General features: G+C 39.6%; 1 protein-coding gene across 3 annotated transcripts in view; it reads right to left on the bottom strand.

Moving 5' to 3' along the window:
- The window catches only part of TRAPPC9 (trafficking protein particle complex subunit 9), a 461,063-nt gene that overhangs the window by 235,607 nt on the left and 204,238 nt on the right, over positions 1 to 21,218 (bottom strand). For all 3 annotated transcript variants that reach the window (XM_067290119.1, XM_067290120.1, XM_067290121.1), the window contains one exon: positions 4,406 to 4,559. In XM_067290119.1, coding sequence (XP_067146220.1) covers positions 4,406 to 4,559 — 154 coding nt within the window. The remainder of the gene's footprint in view (positions 1 to 4,405; positions 4,560 to 21,218) is intronic.

The raw sequence follows: 21,218 nt of genomic DNA, 5'->3' as shown, positions 1-21,218 counted from the left end.
GATAGGAAAGACCAAGGCAAATAAGGCACTGAACATCCCAGCCTTCTCCATTTCAGTACCTTTGATTACAAAGTTGCCCACCCTCTCAGCAGTGGGTTTGTATTTCCCTTGATTGTCCTTTTGTTGCCAATGTACCTATCGTGCAGGTTTGGTCCCGCTGCCACCTTCCATACATTTCTTTTTTGCATTTGAGCTCTGTCAGCTCAGCCAAACTATTCTGATGCTACGTCTTGCTTGAAGAGTAGGATGTACCTTGTTGACCACTCGGAAACTTTGCTTTGAGAAGGATGTTCTTCAAGGTCAACCAGCTCTCCTGGGCCCCTCTGCAACCTGTACAATCCTGCCTGCCTACCAGTTCTCCAAAGTCTCCTCTCCGGAAGCCCAGAGTCATTACTTTGCCACCTGCTTCCTCACTTCCCTCAGGATATTTAACTCCACCACCTTGGGGTCACTGTAGCCAAGGCTGCCATCACACTTCACATCCCCAACCAGACCTTCATTATTTGCAAGTAGCAGATCCAGCACAGCACATACCAAATCAAGCCATCTAACACCTGTACACAGAAAGCATCCCTAACACACTCCAGAAGTCTCCTTGCCTACAATGGGAAGACTTCTTCCAGTTCTTTATGGAAGACTTCACCCACCTTCTCTTTTGGATCCTCCTTCTCTGTTGTTCTCCGACTGCTCTTCAGGCTTCGGCCTCCATCCTGCAAGGTACCAAGTTGAAAGCCCTTCTCACTAGACTAGCAAGTCTGCTCTTACCTTGCTTCTTCAGGAGGGTGAGAAGAGGCAGCCAGAGCTAGAGAGGGAAAGACTGTCCATTACAAGAGCAGCAAGAGTTATGCCAAACTGAACTACATACAAAACTGAAGCATAAATAACTTCTTGATGACACCTCTAGCCAGGCATTTCTGTGCTTCCTATGAAAAATCCCTTCAGCCATCTGAACGTTGTTAAATCTTTGCATATTCTTCTAAAAATGAAGATCACTTCCATGTGACCAAATTCTCTGAAATGAGTTTGAGCATAATTGAGCTTCTGAAGTCAAAAGTAGATGGCACAAATCAACGGAATATTCTGAGGAGTAATCATCTCTTGTGGGTACAGACCACAAACCCTTCATCTTCCACCTGCGGAATCTGACATTTCTTAAGCTAAGAGTCTGAGTCAAGTATCAAGTATCAATATAAAGATGCAAATCTTAGAGCACTCTGCGACAAACACAGCACCCTAGAAACTTTAAAAGACACTTAGCACAGATGCTTGATCCACAAGTCCGAACGCATAGAAGCTCCATGAGAAAAATATGAATCTTGTTTAAAAATATTTAGAAAATATAAAGAGACGCGTAAGTTGAAAATATTAGCCACCTTAATACTACATGTGCTCCATCTGTTCAAATCCTGTGTTAAAACAACAAACCCTGGTTTTTAAGCTGATACCAGATGCCATTTACCAGATGCTAAAAAACAAGACAGCGTGTTCTTAATTTAAATTATCTCAATACACGTATAATCTCAGTGATACTCTAAATTAAATTACTCCAGTTTCTTTTTAATTGAAAAGGCATGGCAGTAAGCTTTCTCAGAAGACGGTCTATTTTCCTAATAATTTTAATTTTGTCAAAAATGCACAAAGGTTGAATTGAATAGTATGCTGTTTCCTGAGCTCCTGCCTCCCGCCCTGCAAAAGTATAAAATAAAATATCATGCTTTACGATACTTTTGCAAATGAAACATTGAAAATCTCATGATTTGAAGCCCTGAATATTTCAGTGGATAAAACAATGGAAAATGTACTTGCCATACCGGAAGGAGTTGAAGGAGTAAACTGATACTTCTCATCATTTATGGACTATTTTTGGTCCTCCAAGGAGCTCTAAATAACTGACTTTTTATGGCAGTCAATGTCATCCATCCACTTAAAATTTGAAACCTTTGTTTGTGCAATGATTTCATAAAGTATCAACCAAATACTGTAATTCTTCCCAACACAGATGATGGCTTGCTTAAAAAGTATGAAAAACGGAGTTATTCTTTTTCTTTACTGTTCCTGCCATATACCCAAATATATTTTAAATGTAAAAATAGGCTTTGGCCTCCCTATGCTGGAAACATCTTCATGAACTTTTCATTGATTTACTTATGAACACTGAATCTCTCGTAAATTCTAACCATGACAACTCATTTTTCCATTTTATTGTATTGATGGAAAAAAACATCGGTTTCTATTTATTTCTAATAAACTAAATAATATATCCCTTCCCTTTTAAATAATATATGATTACCTATAGTAAAATTATCTGAACTGTGTTTTCTAAAATCTACATTCCTCTCGCTTATATAGGCATATTGGCACAGAAAGGCTAGCTGGAGAGCTCAAAGTAGTTTGAAGACGGTAGACACCTAAGAGATCACCTCGTCTTCCCATACAAAAGGCCTTTGCAAAAATGCCTTCTCTGGTAAGGAATATAAGCAGAAACACAGCTTAGTATTTATGCAAATAAACAGTTTTTATCTCTTGACTGCATTTAGACTGGTTTCTGAAGGAAAACAAAGCTTATACAGCTAAGCTGTCCATCAGTCTTTCTGAAATCAACTCTGCTTGCTAGCTGCAAATTGCTCTAGCAGAAGGACAGATGTCTCAGAAATAGAAACTTTCTCAAAGTTTTGTGAAAATCAAAGTTGTAGAAGTGAGAAGAGAATTGTTTTTTTTTTGCTGGCTGAAATCTAAATGCTATTGTAAGGAATGAAAGGATGAGCAAGACTGACTGCAGTTGGGACATAAAATCTAGAAAACAATGTACAAGTTTCTTCAATAATTTTTACACACAGACACACACACGCTTCGTTGCCTTACGTTACATTAGTTTTAGTTCTAGTTACAAAGAAAACATTCAAAAAAAAATCTTAGAAACATAGAAACTAACTCTTGCACTGAATTTAACAGATAAAATTCATGAATTGTCCTATCAGTTTTCTTCGGTACTGACTTACATATCAGCCGTGACCGTTTTGGTAGCAAAATTCGGTTTAAATACCGAACACAGAACGGATGTTAACAGTGTTGCTCAGCAACAAAAATGAATGAGGGTGTATTCTTACACCCTGATAAAACTATTACAGCTATGGCTTCAATTCCAGCTTAAGAATTCAACTAGGTTATCAAAGAATAGCTACATCTTTCTATAACAGAGAAATTTTCTAAGTGAGTTCTGGTTAAATATTGACATTTTTGCATAAGTGAAATTCTTTCTGAAATGCTGCCTAGCGCACAGGGATGGAGCCAGGCACTTAGGAACCTCATTTATAATTCAAGTCTTGCCTTTGACTAACCATGTACAGCTTTATGCAGTTTTAATAATTAGTAATGAAGAATCATTTCAGATCGTTAGATAAAAGTACAATTAAAAGCACAATAAGGCATCGCTAAAGATGAATCACGATTTTATTACCACTCTCTCACACTTCATGCCACCTACAATCATGCGAATTTGGGCATGATTTGAGTGAAAAAGATAAACCTCCTGAAGGACACGGCGTACCGAAACCCGGCTCGGCGGGCTGCTGGCTGCACACCGCTTTTCCCTGTCGACAATCATGGAAAAGTGTAGTTTTGGTAAGCCTCGCACAAGAATTTTTATGGAAATCACGAAACTTACAGGAAAACAAATGGTTTATTTTAACTGCAGATTGAATGTATATGAAATCTTCTTAATGTACTTCCTTATTAATAATAATGAGGCAATATTTTATTGCATTTAGCATGATTTGGAGGGGGCTATGTTAAGGATTTTCATGACTAAGTCATCACTGAAATCCTTTTTAAGCCTTACAAAGGCTGCCTAAAATTAGTTATACTACTAGATCTGTAACGAATTGGATATAAATATTTCTAATATGCTCTGATTTGTTCAAATATCATTAAATATATGAAAGCTCTATAAATCATTTAACGTATCTTTTATGGGTGTGATTCACTCACAGAGTGTGGGGGAGAATAGAAAATTTTGACCCTGTAAAACTACTACTCATCAATCCTCACTATGCTTCCTCAGTTCCCTAAAAGCTGTGAAAAACATGCAGGGCTTGAGCAGGCTCAATGACTCAGAAAAAAACATTACAGTAAAACCCAAACATCATCTAAATAAAATACAGCACCATTAACCTTAAACAGTCTATAATTATGATAAGCTTCATAGTTCTAATTACTTTTCTTTTCAGTAACACTGCTATACAGTTATTATACAATAACATATATACAGTTATAATACATATACATTACACACACATACACACATATATAATATATATACAGTTATAATATACAGTTATTATAAAACAAAATGTGTCACAGGGTACCTATTTATGTATTTTTAAAGCAAGTATTTATGAAAGGATATAATTTTCCAGCAAATATCCAGCTTGCTGTTAATCTCCAGACCTTTTGCCTGCTGCCTTTCTTCTTCCAGCTGCTTTGCATTCGCAAACTGGGTCCCATCAGCAGGGGATTCTGGGAAGCTCTCAAAATTGAACTTGTCCACTTGGATAGCCATACTGTAGCACAAGGAAAAGAAAGAAAGAAAAAGAATTTTCACTGTAACAACTTTAAAGAGAGGACTTCTGCAGAAACCTCTGTAGACCACTGTGAAACCAATCACTACAAGATGAGAGTGGACTGGGCTCAGTGGGATCTATCCCAAAAAGTAACGACATAGGAGCCATATGATGTACACTACCAAAAACAGGAGCCAAAGCCTACTAAAGATGGTAAGATAAACAAGCATCAAACAACATTTTAATGCCTTAGTGAGCAGTACACAAGATACTTGTTTTGCAGCTGGAACCAGCTGACCTCATTGTGGCTCTACAGAGATTCATCCGCTTTTCCTCTTGGCATGTAAATGCTCCTGGTGTGCTTTATTAAGCTATAGAAGATCTAATGTACTGTGCTGCCAAAACAGTTCTAATTTCTTGAATTGGCTGAAACAGAGAAGTAGTTAATGAAGAATAAAAATACATAGCTTTTGAGACAACTTTGCACTTAAGGAAAACAGAAGACCAAGCAACCAGCACTGAAAACCATTCCTGGTGGAGTGCAACTACAGTCGAAGAGGAGGTACGGGAAGGGCATTTCACATCATACAGCAGCATTACTATTACTCCTTTTCTCTATTTCCACCTATATCAAAGAGGGAAACATGTCCCACAGGCGTTCCCAAAAGGAAAACGCCGGTAATGGAAGTCAACAGGAAAGTGCTTTAAAATCCCACCAAACTAGACAGGTTTTGCATAATTAGCATTCATTTAAGAGGATGTTGACCCTAACAGAAAGTGGAAAAAGAGGCTTTTAAAGGATGAGCAAGGAATAATCCAGAGCTTATAAAGTCTGCTGTGGAAAGATGAATTTGAATAGGCAGGTCATGCTTCACCCTGAGCAAAAAGCGACATCTCAGGAGAAGCTGTTAACGTTGCACAACTATCTTCGTCATTGAAAGGGACAAATACCGCACTGAGACGACGGTGCCACAAGTACCGTGTCTACAAGCTGCCTCCTCTGCAGACTGCATCATCGCTGATCTTCACATTTAAAAATCAAAAAAGTCAGCGGAATTAATCTATGCCTCTCTGAGAGGTGGTTTTGTTTTCATTATTTTTTTTGCTGCAGCAAGAGATCATTACGGTTTCTTCATTTACATGCAAAGACCATCAAACGCCGGGCATATAAAAAAGCGAAAATGAACTACCAAATGTATAACACTGAAACTGTGGGAATCGCGTCAGAAATAAAGAATGTAATGAAAAACACCTAGATAGAATCTGTAGAGTGGATTAAAAAAAAAAAAAAAAACAGGCAGGAAAACATGACTATAACATCACTTCTTACTGGCATATAAATATGACCTAAGTCGGCAAATGCCAGTTGAGCTTCCCAGATTTTTTAGAGGCAATGCGGGTGGAAGACAGAGATGCAACTGGAATATCGCTAAATCATTTCTGCCTTTCTTTCTGAGATCACTCTGTGGTAAAGAACCAGATGCAAACCCATGCTTGATTTCCAATATATATACGGTATTGCTTAAATTCTAACATAAATACTCATCATTAGTTACCTAAATTCGTATTAAAACAACAGATTATTTTCATTTCCAAACAAACACGTTCAGAACCCATCTTCCAGCAGACCTGGAAAACTGCTCATTTATTTAGTGCGGCACACTTTTCTCAGTGAATGATATATTAGAAAACCATTTTAGCTTAACAATATTTAATATTTAATTGAAGGCATTCACACAGCAGTCTTCCTTTAATGGATCATTACTGGCAATATGGTAATTTTTTTCCCCGCCGGAAATTAAATATGCATGTAAGCACTTTTATCCCAATAGTCCACAACAGATCCGCATCGGCTTCGGGGAATATAGTTAGATTTTTTCTTGACAAAAGTCCATGGTACACCTCGGTTTGAAATAACTTTTAATAAGCTCAAAGGTATGGAAAAGTGCAGTGAACAGCACTCCTTAGCAGCTCTGCCTCTTCCTTCATCTAGTGGTCAGAACTCATTTTTCACTTTTTTTAATCACGTTTTATTTTTACACTGTGTAGACTGTATTTAGCCAAGCGACACCTCATACTACATGAAAAGATATAAGAAAAAAAATTCCCAACCGCATATTTGTCTGCTAGAAAGCAAAGAGGTCTGAGAAAAAGAGAAGTGTGGGGAGAAAAATACCACACAGTACAACCAGTAACACAATATTACAAATACAGTTGTAGGCAGACCGTATGGAAGTAACGGAGATAAATAAAATTTTACAGGACTACAGTTACACTCAAGGTAAAGCAGGGTAAAATTAAATTCTAGCTCTTTCTCCTGAATGCAGATGCCTTTTGCGCTCAGTACTCTGCTGCTGCTTCTGCTAAAAATATATTCGTATTGAGTTTGGTCTCTGTTTTGTGTCAATGATGTTTCTTCAGGATTTAGTCCTCAGCCTATGCAACGCACAGTAGATTGGAAGGCTTTCCATCAAAATCAAACCAAAGACTAAGTACCTTAACCTAAACCAGTCCCTCATCACTACTGATTTACACCTAAACCAGCACAGCTCCTCCACTTCACTTTCAACGTGATGATCTCTCCCATCTCCAAAGATGCGTTTCACCGGCGAGGGACTAAGCGACGGACGAACAAATGCCCGAAACTGGCTGACTCAAAGAGAAAAGAGATGAGCTGGACATTGGCTTACAACTTACACAGAGAAGGATTTTTTCAAATTTAAAGTGGCCCATGGAGATCACGCAGGCTTTTTCCTAAAAAACAGCGGAAGGCAGAGCAAGGCGATGCCTTGACCATCGCCCAACTTAAAACCCAAACACTGAAACATCTACTCGCTTCGGGAAAAGGGGCTGAAGTTTCATCTTAACCTACTTTACCTTGCAGGTAGCTCTCCAAATTTTCTCCAGGGAGAGCTTTAAATAAATCAGGAAGATACTTGTACAAGAACACTGCGTTACGTACAAATATTTAATAGCCAACGCTGCAAATGGAAAATAGGTTTTGTTCCTCTGTGGCCAACTCTGCTCATGTGGGAAGAGGGATAAAGCGGCGACAGCTTTCCCAAATAATGAAACGATCATGTTTGAGACCGCCGGGTTTTGCCCCGGCACGAGCCCGAGCCACGGGGACAGCTACGCTGACAGCCGACCGTTGTTACAGCGACGCGAATTATTCACAGACAAATTCACTGAACGAGGAGGAAAAGGTCGGCGCCGCAGCAATGCCGACGGGATGTCTGCACGGCACCGTCTCGTGTCCCCCGGACGCGTAACGACGTACGGAAGAAAAAAAAGACCAATCTTCCCACGGTGCAGCAGGCGTTTCAGTGACAGTCATCTGAAGTGTTACTCTGCAGGATGATTGGAGACACCGGACAGTTCAGTTCACTTCTTTGGAGAAAATGAGTTACGACTTTCTTGGAAATATTATTCTGTGACGATAACAAAATGCACAGCAGAAAGGACTTTATAGAGAGAAAAAAGCCTTCCTGTAAATGGCCTCATGACTAATCGTGAGCGTTTTCCACATCCCGCGACGCAAAACGTGACATGACACGCTCACCCAACAGGGTTAAAAGCAGCGAGGGAATTAAAAGGAGAGCAGCAGCGTGCTGACCCTAACCCGATTTCATCTTTCGGCATGGAAATAAAACACCGCCGCTTAGGGTTGAAGAGTGAAAAAGCCAGAGACGGTGCTTATTCAGTTATCTGCACCACGAGATGACATAACCGGGACCCAAAAACCTCTTCCTCGTGGCTAACGGCCTATTTAAGCGCTATCAGCCGCCGAGGAGCTGGCGAGCTGTTTGCATAACGAAGCCGAAAGGAGGCAGTTTGCGACGTGATCCAATATTACGCTTCCTGCTCATCCTCCTTTTTCATGAAGGAGACAACAGGGACGCAGACGCAGAGCACATTAATACGACTTATGCTTAGGTTTATGAACAGGCCCCGTAGAGTTAATGGCTTTAAATAAATTTCAGGAAAAGCCAGAAGTGAAGATGATCCTGTTGTTTGCACTTCTAAGGGGTAAAAACTGCAGAGAATATTAAAAGGCTTAACAACAAGCCAACTTTTTTAAAAAAACTCACCTGATTCTTCCACGGTACAATCTCAGTAAAACCCTTTTTATAACATAATGTTCAAGCACACATAGTTCACCCTGAATACAAGTTATGCAGCTGATATAAAAAAACAAAACAGCAGAGGAATCACATCCCGGTACATAATAATTCACAGGCTAAAAGGGACCTCAAGAAGCAAATCTCTTATGAGATGACTGCATATCACTAGATGAAAATGAGGAGGAAACGTAATCCAAATTAACATTACCTCCTGTTTATTTCTAATTATTTCACTGCTTTAGAACTGCAATCTGTATTGCATGCATTTCAGTAAAGCTTAAAAAAATAAGTAGCTCAAGAGACCCTAAGTAATGATGTCTCCTCCTGGCCTAAAACTGACTTCATAAAGAAAAAGGATTGCTTTAGTATCTGAACTATGCAGAACAAAAGATAAATCTTTCCATTAATCTTTGAAAGGTCAATTAAATTTAAAAAATTGCATTTAGAGCTTAATTATTTATTTAAAGTAACTGAAGTGAAGGTAAATTCAAACTACAGTGTTGAAGGCTGTAAAATTCAACAGCATTTACTTATCTGATCCAAAATATTTCAGATGATAAAAAGTTAAACCAGGAAAGAATAGTTCCACTGTATATAAGGTAATATTTGAAAATGGAAAAACTGTTCAAAGAATGTTATCTACATAAATCTTCTGTTTAAATGCCACTGTACTACGTGTGCTGAGAATCTGGCTTTTTAATTCCTAAATCCAGATCTGAAAACCATTAGCTGGAAATGAAGAGGCATAACTTACCTCTTTGTTCACTTGCCCGTTAAATGATTTTGACTTTTGTGGCAATCACCATGCTGCAAAAATGTTAGCTACTTAATGAAATAAGAAATTTAAGATAATAATGATGGTAATAGCATACCCCATAAATACAACACTTTCTGCAGGGGTCATGAGAGACTAACAATCAATAGTCATTCACTCCATTAAAATATCTGGGAAAGCATAATATCTGGCTCAGCACTATAGCAATTGAAGATTGAGATGAATATCTTACTTTTATTTATCACAGTTGATCTAAATATGGATTGCCATCCTATAATGACAGGATGAATACTGCCATGCTGCACCTCCTACCTCTCTCTCAGTGGAATTTTAATAATTGGAGAAATACATTTCAAGATGCATACGTTCAGATTCAGTTGCTCATTTGTGTAATTTTGTATTGGTAGAAGGCATAAAAGAAAACTTGTAAATTCAAAAAAAACCGGAATTTTGTGCCAGATGTAAAAAGCAAATCCAAAAAAACAAAGTCTACCATCACTCCTAGCTCTCACTCCAGCTCTCTCAGTCTTCCCAGGAGAAGAAGCCTTTCTCTGGCCACCTCAAAACCAGAGACAAACAGCTGTAATAACTGTAATAATCTCCGTCGTGTTTAGAGAATATCCTTCCTTCAGTCTCAAGCGGAGGAGTGTGCTGCAGAACTGGACACGCAGACAGGAACCACGTGCTCACATGTCCCAGCCCTCGTCTTGACACTGATTCTGCACACGCCTATCAGCAAGGAACATGTGACAAAAATGCCAAGTGTCTCTGCTTTGTAACCCCCGAAAGAAACCAGAAGTAATGATGGTAAGGAGCACCGTGATTGGGAATGGCCATCGGATCACTTCACAGAATGGCTTCTGTCCCATCCCCACACTGCTGGTTATACTTGGTCCAGGGGCCCGGTGGCATGGTGCAAGCGTAGTAGAGTTGGGTCAGCGTAGGACCTAGGTAGGAGACCAGGATACTTTGAGGGATCTCACGACCTCCTGCACGTGATACACCTGGAGCATCAACTCACTTTCTCTTCAGAGAAAAGGCTTAAATTCCCAGCAAATCATACCATACATGGCAATGTGCTTCTCTTTTATGGGAATGGGACCATAACATGGCGCACATTGCTGAAAGGTCATCTTCAGATACTGAGATGATAGTCAAAACAAAATTCGGAGATAAACCAAAAAGAGTGCTCAAAAACCCAGAACAGACTACACAACTGAGAAACCACTCATACATGAGGAAATACATCTCAACGATTAGATGAGAGGAAATGACATGCCACAGGGCTTTATGTACGTCTTGCATAAGAAAGTGATTCAAAAGTTTTGGGGCAAAATGATAGGATACATGAACACTCATTGTGTAGATGTACTTATTCAGACATGGACAATGACTTCAAGAAAAAACTAGGCACTACACTCACAGTGAATTATTCATTAATCTTCTCCTACTTGCTCCTCTTTGCTCTTTATATAGAAAGATAACATTTGCCCTTTTTCCCAGGGCACTGCAGTAAAAGTTCACCTTGAGATTATTTACTGTGATAACCAAATTCCATTCCAAGTCACTGTTTCCCTAAACCATTTCCCTTCCTAGACCTGTAACTTGTATTCTTCTCCCATAGGCATGACCTTCACATTTTCAAGATTTCTTAAAAAATAACAAGAGTTGTTCACAGTGCTCCTCAGTTAGTTCCTTGAAGATTCTTGTACACAAGTTGTCCAGTCCACTGATTTTAAAGTATTTATTTTGCCACAGCCTTATTGATTCTGGTGGTATATAGAGATGTTATATAGATTTTATACAGATTCTCAAGTCCCAGAAGCAACAGACTTGTCAGTGAAACCACACTTCAATTATCCTGCCAAGGAACAGGACACAACTAGTTTAAGGAAACAAAGTGTCAGTACAGTAGAGAATGAGTTTTGCTCTACAGAGCTTATCTTGTAACTATTACCAAGTATAATGTTCACAAATATGAGTAGGCGCATGAAGAAGCTGTTATCTGATTTCTTCGGTCAGAATAAGGAAGCTTTATACGAGGAGGTGTGCAGGCTCCACAGCAATGAACTGCTCAGCACTATTAATAAAAATTATGCACATCTCTCTCACACACACACATACGACCTTTGCACCCAAACAGTATTTTTTCTTAATTGTAAATCAAGTTATTATTAGGAAATGGGTTAAATAGCAGGGTTTTTTCATTAATATACAAGACACTAATGACACACAGTTGAGCACAAAGTCATCAAAGAGTAGTTTCTATTTGCAATATCCTTCAAACAGGTATTTACACACATTTTATCAGTTGGACTGTTCCCTTATGCAAATCCATATGCTATCATAGAACTAGAGAAATCACTATCAAATCACCACCTTAATTGCTGCCTCTCATGTGAGTGATAATAAGCAGGGATGCTAATTTTGGCTTGCAATCACAAACAACATTAAAAGGAATAAAATAATATATATATATTCAAACAATTATCATCTACAAGCTTTCAGGCTCTTCATCTCCAGCTGTTCTCAGCAAACTACTACTTGACTTGTGCGTGTCGCAGACTACCCAATTCACCCATGCTCTGTGCCTTGTCCTTGCAATACTGCACAGGCACTTTGGTCCAGTCCTTGGCAGCTATTTCAGGAGTCCGAATGCAAGTTGGGATCAAAAGTTACTCTAGAAGGGAGACACGAGTGACTGTCCAAGGCTACAGAAGACATAGGAGCAGCAATAGCAACACTTACTTCTCCCCAAGGTGCTTTTCAAGAGTCTCGCTTTCTGAATATTGCCTAACCTGGCAAAAAATAAGGCATCTTCATCCCATTTTGAGAACAATCGAATATAGTTTAGATCATTAAAACCAATAATTATTTCTAAAGCTCCTAATCAGAATATCAGATATGAATTAATGACTCTAAGCACAAATGGCTTCTTGGAACTAACTTAATTCTGAAAATGAAGAGAGGCAAATGGTTTTGCAAACCTGGGACAGCCTCTGTATCTTAAGCCAAATCGAACTTTTCCTTCAAGTAATTCCCAATAAGTCACTCCCTTTTTAGCTGTTTATCTCCTTTCATGCTGTATCTCTTTAGACAATACTATTTTAATAGCAAATATATGACCTTCTGTCTCCTGAAAATTCCTATCCCACTGGAAAACAGCCAACCAGGCTTAGAAACCCTGGTTTAACCATTATTTCATTATCAGAAATGCCACACACAGTTTATTGTGTATTTCACACAAGCACCCAAACTCAAATGGAAGGCTTGAAAAGGAGGTAATGTGATTTTCTTACTCGATGGAGCAGTATGGAAATGTAGAAAACAGAGAAAGCCATGTGGTTTAAATTGCCTTTGAAATATAAGTACCACAAGAATAACCTTTCAGCTGACTTTTAAAAATACTAATGATTAAAAAAATAAATGTTAATTATGTGTATAAATGAGTTCTTGTGTACACAGGATCAAAAGTAAATGAGTTTGTGCAGTTGAAGGCAGTACTGAGAACAGCGAGAGGGGATACAGAAGACACAAACCAGGGCTTGTTTTGGTGAGCATGTATTCAGGGCAAGTCGCACAGACATAACCAACTGTCTAATGTCACCGCGTACTTCAAAATATCATTGTACAGGAGTCAGGCCTGCGCAGACTCTCAGATAATGCCAGATAAAAGGCAAGAAGCTCTCCTGCGCAATTACGGATGGCTGGCTCTTCCCAGAAAAGGAGACCTCACATAAAACTACAAGAGGAAATACAAGAAAGAAGTTGACTTGGACATGCATGTTATAGCCTAGGAAACAAAAAACAAGGAGCACTGGTGTAAGAATAGTCCTTGTTGATTTAGAGTCTAGGTTTAAACAACCCCATGATGAAAGCCCGTGTATATGTAGTCATTGCCTGTTAAACACCTATTCGTTGGCTCGCACATCACTCCATTAGTGGGTTTCAGGACATTCTCTTCTTTCCTACTGAGGAGGTCATGATCCGGAATATTCCTGATTAAGGTCCCATCCTACTGAAGTCACTGTGCATTCAGAAGGAACGTAAGTGGGCTTAAATAAACTGATAGCGATAGCAATCTTGAGATACGCTAAGTGTGTGTCAACACTTTTCATCTGAAGACTGAGAAAAAAAAAGGAGATACTGGTAATATTCTTCCCATGCCAGACGTATCAGATATCAACTGGGCCTGATGCTGCTGGGCATGGCCGTGCTGCTGTGTGATGAGCTGGGGTAAACGCTGCTCAGGACTGATACAAAACATGTTATTAAGAGTACCAGTACATGTTATTAAGCACCAGTACAGGCTGGGGGCTGACCTACTGGAAAGCAGCTCTGCCGAGAAGGACCTGGGAGTGCTGGTGGACACCAAGTTAAGCATGAGGCAGCAGTGTGCCCTTGTGGCCAAGAAGGCCAATGGTATCCTGGGCTGCATCAGGAAGAGTGTTGCCAGCAGGTGGAGGGAGGTGATCCTGCCCCTCTCCTCAGCCCTGGGGAGGCCACATCTGGAGTACTGTGTCCAATTCTGGGCTCCCCAGTACAAGAGGGATGTGGCACTACTGGAGCAAGTCCAGCGAAGGGCTACAAAGATGATGAGGGGACTGGAGCATCTCTCTTATGAGGAAAGGCTGAGAGAGCTGGGCCTGTTTAGCCTGGAGAAGAGAAGGCTGAGAGGAGATCTTATCAACGTGTACAAAAATATCTGAAGGGAGGGTGTCAAGAGGATGGAGCCAGACTCTTTTCAGTGGCACCCAGCGACAGGACGCGAGGCAACAGGCACAAACTGAAACACAGACGCTTCCATCTGAACATGAGGAAATACTTTTTCACTGTGAGGGTGACAGAGCACTGGAACAGGTTGCCCAGAGAGGTGGTGGAGTCTCCTTCTCTGGAGATATTCAAAACCCGCCTGGACGTGATCCTGTGCAACGTGCTCTAGGTGACCGTGCTTGAGCAGGGGGTTGGACTAGATGATCTCCAGAGGTCCCTTTCAACCTCAACCATTCTGTGATTCTGTGAAGAGGCATTTTAGAGCATTACTTATACAATACAGCATAGCCCATTACTTAGGCCTATGGCTATTTTCAAAAACACCTAATGACTTAAGACAAACTTCATTTTCTAAGGTTACTTTGGTACTTAGAAGCCTGAACTCCAGTGAAAAAACAGCAAAACTTCAGCTCCCAATTTCAAACATGAAGCACGTGCTCTGCTATCCTAAAATTAATGCATCCTCAGTTTTGATCATTCACCTTTAGAATCTTAATAATTTTCCTTTTACATCCTCGCTTTATATGTCCCCTCCTATGAATAATGAATAATACAGAATACAGAATGTAATGCATAGATATAAGTGAAAACTGAATTCAGGAGAGGAAGTGTAACAAAATGGTTACATTCACGTCTGGGTCCAAACCAATAAGATCAAATAAAGAAGCTAAAAGGACAAATTTAAAATAGTAATGAGTATCAAATGTATAAGCACAAAAAAATCTAATGCTTTGCGAGTGCATGGAAGTTTTTAATTATATTTGCCGCAAAAAAGGAACTGCTTCTCCCTGTTCTCCAGCTCTGTCCCACAGTGGGGTTTCTTGTCAACAGAGTGCTTCATCTCTCAAGCTTCTGAGAAAACAGTATCTAAGCTACAGGACGTGCTCATCACCACGATCGGCGGCAAAGTAACGACACAGCTTTGCCTTAATTCAGCACGTCAACTGCAACAGCAGCTGTGTGGTACGTAACATGCTACGGATGGGAATAATGCCATCTCAATAAGGCAGATGGATGACACACTTCTGTTAAGGAAATTGCATTGCCAAGGAAAAGTTTCCAAAATGTTCTTGGGAAGTCCTACCAGAGTTTTAAGGAAGCTGCAAGGAAACATCGGACTTCTCCTGGAATTTGGCCAACACAGCTCACTGAAGGATTAATTCTGTGGCCTGAAAGCACGTAGCAGTATGGCACGGCATCAAGGGCAAAAGTGCTCATGGCCATAAGCACCTCCCAAGCAGATGAAGCCTACTTTTTTTTCCTTCTGTTGCAGCTGATAAAGGCTGCTCCACTGAGGTCTGCTCCAAACTACACCTTCAGGAGGTGCCCAGGAATTTTAAGGGGATTAGTTCATTCCTAAAGTACAGGAGAAGTTAAAGTCTACGGCGTCAAGTGGTCAGAAACGCACACATCCCTGCTGGAACATTGTACGCAGGGCAATCGCTCACAAAAGAAAACCATACTTATTTAACACTAAAATGCATCAAAAGCAAACCATATACAAAGAGAACAGAGCTCATTCATGTAAAGCACTGTTTCCACAGCCAGTTTTCATTAGTAGAAAAATACCTGAAGATCTTAGACTTTGATCAAATACTGTGGGTAGAACAACCAAACTATTTTATGAGATTCCAAGACAAACTTATCACAATACTATGAGAAAAAAAAAAATTAGAAAGACATTTCCAATATCTTACACATCAATTTCTCTCAAGGGTGATTTTTAATTCTGAATTTATTGAAAATGAAGTGATTAATTTGGGGATAATTGCAACATCTTTTTTTTCTTGCTTACATTACTGACCCGTACTTCAAATTTTAGACTATTTTAAAGATAGCTGCGGTTTGGGTTTATGCCTGGAATTGCATTGTCAGAAATGAAAACGCATCAAAACAGGAAAAGATGGCATAAAGATCCTTGGTATAAACTACACCTGTTCTTTATAAGGAAGAAATCTATGCAGCCAGAGCAAGGCAGCCACATACCGCTTCCCATAAGCATATACCTGTATTGAATCATTAAGTCAGCACAAGGCTTAAAAGGATGAATCTCAGCTTTTAAGTGCAAAACAGAATTCAGTTTTAACTGCTGAGCTATGACCACTGACTCTTTAACAGTAGGTTGTAAACAGCTCGTTGGCTTCTCAAAGTTAAAAAAGTGAGTGTCACACAAATACGCTCACAAAAGGTCTAAAAATAGCTTCAAGCTACTTATCCACAAGGTCAGAAAGCAGCAGACACTCCAAATTGCAAAGAACTGAAGCTTTAAAAAGACCTTCTAAGAGAGGAAATATTATTGACAAAAGCGACGGTGTTGCCACTAGGTCACAGCTAATTCTCGACAGTTCTCCAGACATCAGCTGATGCTGAGTTATACTCACACTAGTTTAATGGGCTTAAGAGGTAGGGGGAATCCTGAACATCCAGGTCTCGATGTTGATCACACTGCACCAGAAACCATCTCCGTGCGCCTATTCTAATGGTTTCTTTCCAACTGTTCATCAACCTGCAACACACATGATCTTTTCATGAATATAATTTCACCTTTCTATGGAGCCTGAGAACTGTCTTGGTGAAAACCAGCACAACCTTGACATACCACAGCCTTTACTCTAACGTATCTAATGTTTCTCAGGGTTGAAAAACATAATGGAAATAATGGCAATGACGGGGGCTCAGATTTCCTCCACAACGCTTTTATTTTCTGGCTGTGGCAGGTCTATGCTTGGTAGAATATTGTGTTTACCACAGATTAGAGAGTTCCTGTTTGCAGTCCTTGAAAAACAGTTTAACGAGACCATCAATAAGCGTGCTCTGAACACCAGTAAAGTGATTCACGGACAGGCCAGTGGAGGGGCTTTAATGATCCTGCCTAGATTTCAGGTTATCTAGCTTGCAAAAGATAAAGAACTAAGTCAACTCTCCTGGGATTTGGAGCTTTGGTTTAGGGAGTCTAGATATTTCAGATCTGATATTCTCCCACTCCATCCAGCTATGCTTTTTTTTTTTCTTATTGCGCTCTTTTTTTTAAGTTCAATGTTTTCCGTAGAAATGGGTACAGAAAGAATTTGATTACTGAAGAAAGAAGTTATGGGCTGAAACAAAGCCGCAAGAAATACTGCAGCCTGTCAAAGGTGATAAGTGCCTCTGATTACCCTTTACTGCATTCCCTGGGCTCAGCATTTCATTAAATAGCAATGCTCTCTTTTAAAAATAGATTTACCACCCTGGTGTCCTGAGGTTCTTTCATGTTTCTAGCCAAAGCTATGTACAGGAAAGACTACTTTCCTCAGTAATTATATTTGACTTTCAGTTCCAACATTACTGGTTAGGTTGGTTAAGTTCAGATAATACCACCTGAAACAGGTAACGAACACTAAAACAGATTTTTTTTTACCCCTATTTTAAGAATATCTCTTGAACCGGATGAATGAACAGCTTCCCGAGAGGAATTAGGAAATGCTTTAAGAAATATGTATTAAACTAAATGAGGTGAATTTGGCTGTTATCTTCTCTCAAGAATGACAACACATGCAAACATTGATGCACGTCAAAAGAAGTTAGATTTTTTGCTGCGTATTAACAAAAAACTTCTTTGCACATTTTGGGATAGGAAGTGTCTACAGCACCACTTAATACTGCCTGCTGAAAATACATGCGTTTTCTATACTGATTAGGATATTGTTTCAAGTAAAATGACTGACCACTTATTAAAAATAAGAGATATCAGACATTTATGTGAGTGGAAATCTTAACATAATATTGAAAAGAGCAACTATATTCTCAAAGAAATCTTTTTCTTGAAGTAATAGAGATAAATGGCTTCAGCCCTGTAGAATGCTTATCTAATTAGGGACAACAGCAGGAAAGCTGAATTGATGTACTGTTAACCCAGGCTCAGAAAACAATACTTTCTACAAGATGTCAAGTTTCCATTTGCTTTTTTCATCAGTAAAAAACTTATCAAACATCAGATGAGGTTAATGCAATACTACCAGGAGTCAGGACAGAAATATAATGAAACACAATATTGCATCTGAGAAAAAAGTGTAAGCTGTAGCCTCCCACCAACAAGCTTTAAAGTACTGCCCAACTACATCAAATTACCAACAGGAAAAAATTTTTTGGTACTCACTTTACATTAAAAAACTTTTATATAATCTCAGCAAAACATGGCCAGAATCCATAATGCTTCCTACAAGTCAAGATGCTCTTCTAAATTGAAAAGTACCTCAAATATTGATAATTATTGAAAACAGTTTTGAATATGTTTACCATTACATTTGTGATAAGGAGATACTTGGAGGTAAGGCATAAGGAGATACTTGGTCATATACTAATGAGAATCTCTTAAAAACATGATACCTACAACTTATTCTAGTAGCTGAAAAAATAAGGTATATATCAAGGACTAAGGACTGCTGTCGAAAAAGATGAAGAGGCAAAAAGAAAGGAATGAGGTTGGAGTCAACCAAACAATTGAGGTTGGTGTCTCAGATCAACAAGTGACTGCTTTTTCTTGGAAAATAAAGCTAAGACAATAAATGAATATGATGAAGGGACTGCAGCATCTCTCCTATGAGGAAAGGGGATGGGACTCTTCAGCCTGGAGAAGAGAAGGCTGAGGTGGAGATCTTCTCAGTGTGTATCTGAAGGGAGGGTGTCAAGAGGATGAGGCCAGACTCCTCAGTGGTGCCCAGCAACAGGACAAGAGGCAACAGGCACAAACTCAAACACAGGAAATTCCTCTTGAACAGAGAACATTTTTTTTACTGTGAGGGTGGTCAAGCACTGGAACAGGTTGCCCAGAGAGGTTGTGGAGTCTCAGTCCATGGAGATATTCAACACCGGACTGGACACAGCCCTGAGCAACCTGCTCTAGGTGACCCTGCTTGAGCAAGGGGTTTCCCTAGCCAGTCTCCAAAGATCCCTGCCAACCTCATCCATTCGGTGATTGTTTGTGGGATTCTGTAATCTTACTCATAAAATTATCTAATTCTGTCTTAAAACTACTTAGGAAGAGCAGAAGGGCAAAAAAACCTGTCTGAAGTTTTTTCTAGAACACCATGCCCCTGATAGTTCCAGATGCCAGGCTACATTTCCTACTAAATAATTATAAAGTAATGCGGAGAAAATCTTCAATTAATAATAAATAAAATACTCTCAAGCAGTAAAGGGGATGAAAAACATGGAACAGAACATTTAAAAGATTGCTCTAGATAAATAAATATTTACGTCAGCTGCAAAAGGACAGCGTTCCCATTCAACAGGCGAAGTTACGCAGAGTCGGGCTGGCTGTATTTTAACATTCAAGTACTCAAAGCGTTGCGTGCATAAGGCATCGTTAGCTCAGAAAACACATCAACACAATGAAATGTACACAAGAACTCATGGGATGATCTCCCGCTTATTACCTCTGCCCTCACAAAAACTGAAATTCTTGGTGTACATTTATTGCGTGCTATTGCTGCAACTAATTTCACAAGAATGAATTAATTGTAAGGAAGTCTCCGACCTCCAGTTATTCCCAACACCTACACACAATATCCCCTGAAGGCAGGGGGAAAAAACGCAGGATCTTGCCTGGTTTAGGAGACCAGGTCATTTGAGGTGGGGAGGGGATTGAGGGGAAGGGAAAACAGAGCCTTCGCTGGGGAATAGCTGAGACAGAGAAGGGGAGCGAGAGGCAAAGGGAACACCTAAGGAATTTTATATTGCCGATTTTTATATGACTATTTAATGCACTTGCAAGTGATACAAGACAGATGTAGCAACACATTCCAGGCCAACGCTTGAGTCCAAGCCACTAGACACATCTGACAGACAGTCTGCAGAATTTAGCACTTTAGCACCTAGGGGAAAATAGAAAACATGAAGACAAGTGTAAACTCATACAGGTATGCCACTCAGCATCGACAAGCAGCTTTCAAAGCGAGCTCTAAGCTTAATCTAATTAGAGTGCTAACAGTAAAGCCTAATCATCATGGTGATTATGGCATGGCGTTTTACTGTGGCTTTTTAATTACTGTGGTGTTTAAGGTTGCCAGTTTGCTTGACAAGACCCTGCACTAACAAACCACATTATTTGCACAGTAAAAAGTGAACGGAAAACCGGGTTCTAGTGGGAATCTCCTGAAGTGCTAAGCTGTGTCCCACAGGAGGAGGAGGATGCTTTGGAGAGGCACAGGTACAACAAGCTAGCTCAGATAAAGCCTGCATCACTGAACTCCAGACAGATGAAGAATTTGCTCTAACAGTAAAAGTCCTGCTCTCTTTTTATTTGAGAAGGTCATTAGGAAGTTAGTGCATGTGAGCTCAGTATCATTTATCTTCTGGCAGCAACCTGAATCACTAAGGGTCACGATTCAACAGTCTTTCCTGTGTTGGGGTTCAGAGACAACTTCCTGCTGGATTCAGAAAAAAAGAAGAAAAACCTCTCTGATTATCCCCTCAGATTTCTGATTATCACGCAATGGTGCACCGTACGCTGCTGATGACACAGTTACATGAACTTGAAATAATATATTCAGTATAGGGTATCCATTCATTCTTCATTAATATGAGTGCATTTTAACAGCCATCTCTCTGCCACCAGAACTGTAAAGCTCCTTATTCTCATGTTCAGTTTTGGAGACCTAAGCACATAACCCACTCCAGTGTCATGAAAACACCGACAACAATCACTTCAGCAACAGAGACTATTAAAAGCAATCAAATTTTACTTTCCCTCTTCTACGGTTTCATAAAGAAGTCTCAGTGAAATTCAAGTCTCAAGCGTTAGCCTTCAAAATGCTCCATGACATAACAGTAACATATCTGGAATGATTTTATTACGTAAATGAACTGCAATTTCCAAATAATGTTAAATGGTTGTAACTCCTTTGAACAACTGAAGCCTTCCTTAGTTCTTTTGCACTTTTTGTTTCCATTAAATTCATCTTCTTTCACTCAACCCTCCTCCATTAGGAACACTTCAAAGACTGTTTA

The sequence above is a fragment of the Apteryx mantelli genome, chromosome 2 (genome assembly GCF_036417845.1).
Source record: "Apteryx mantelli isolate bAptMan1 chromosome 2, bAptMan1.hap1, whole genome shotgun sequence".
In the NCBI taxonomy this organism is placed as follows: domain Eukaryota; kingdom Metazoa; phylum Chordata; class Aves; order Apterygiformes; family Apterygidae; genus Apteryx; species Apteryx mantelli.
The sequence above is the reverse complement of the archived record's forward strand: the minus strand, read 5'-3'. Positions and strand labels throughout refer to the sequence as shown.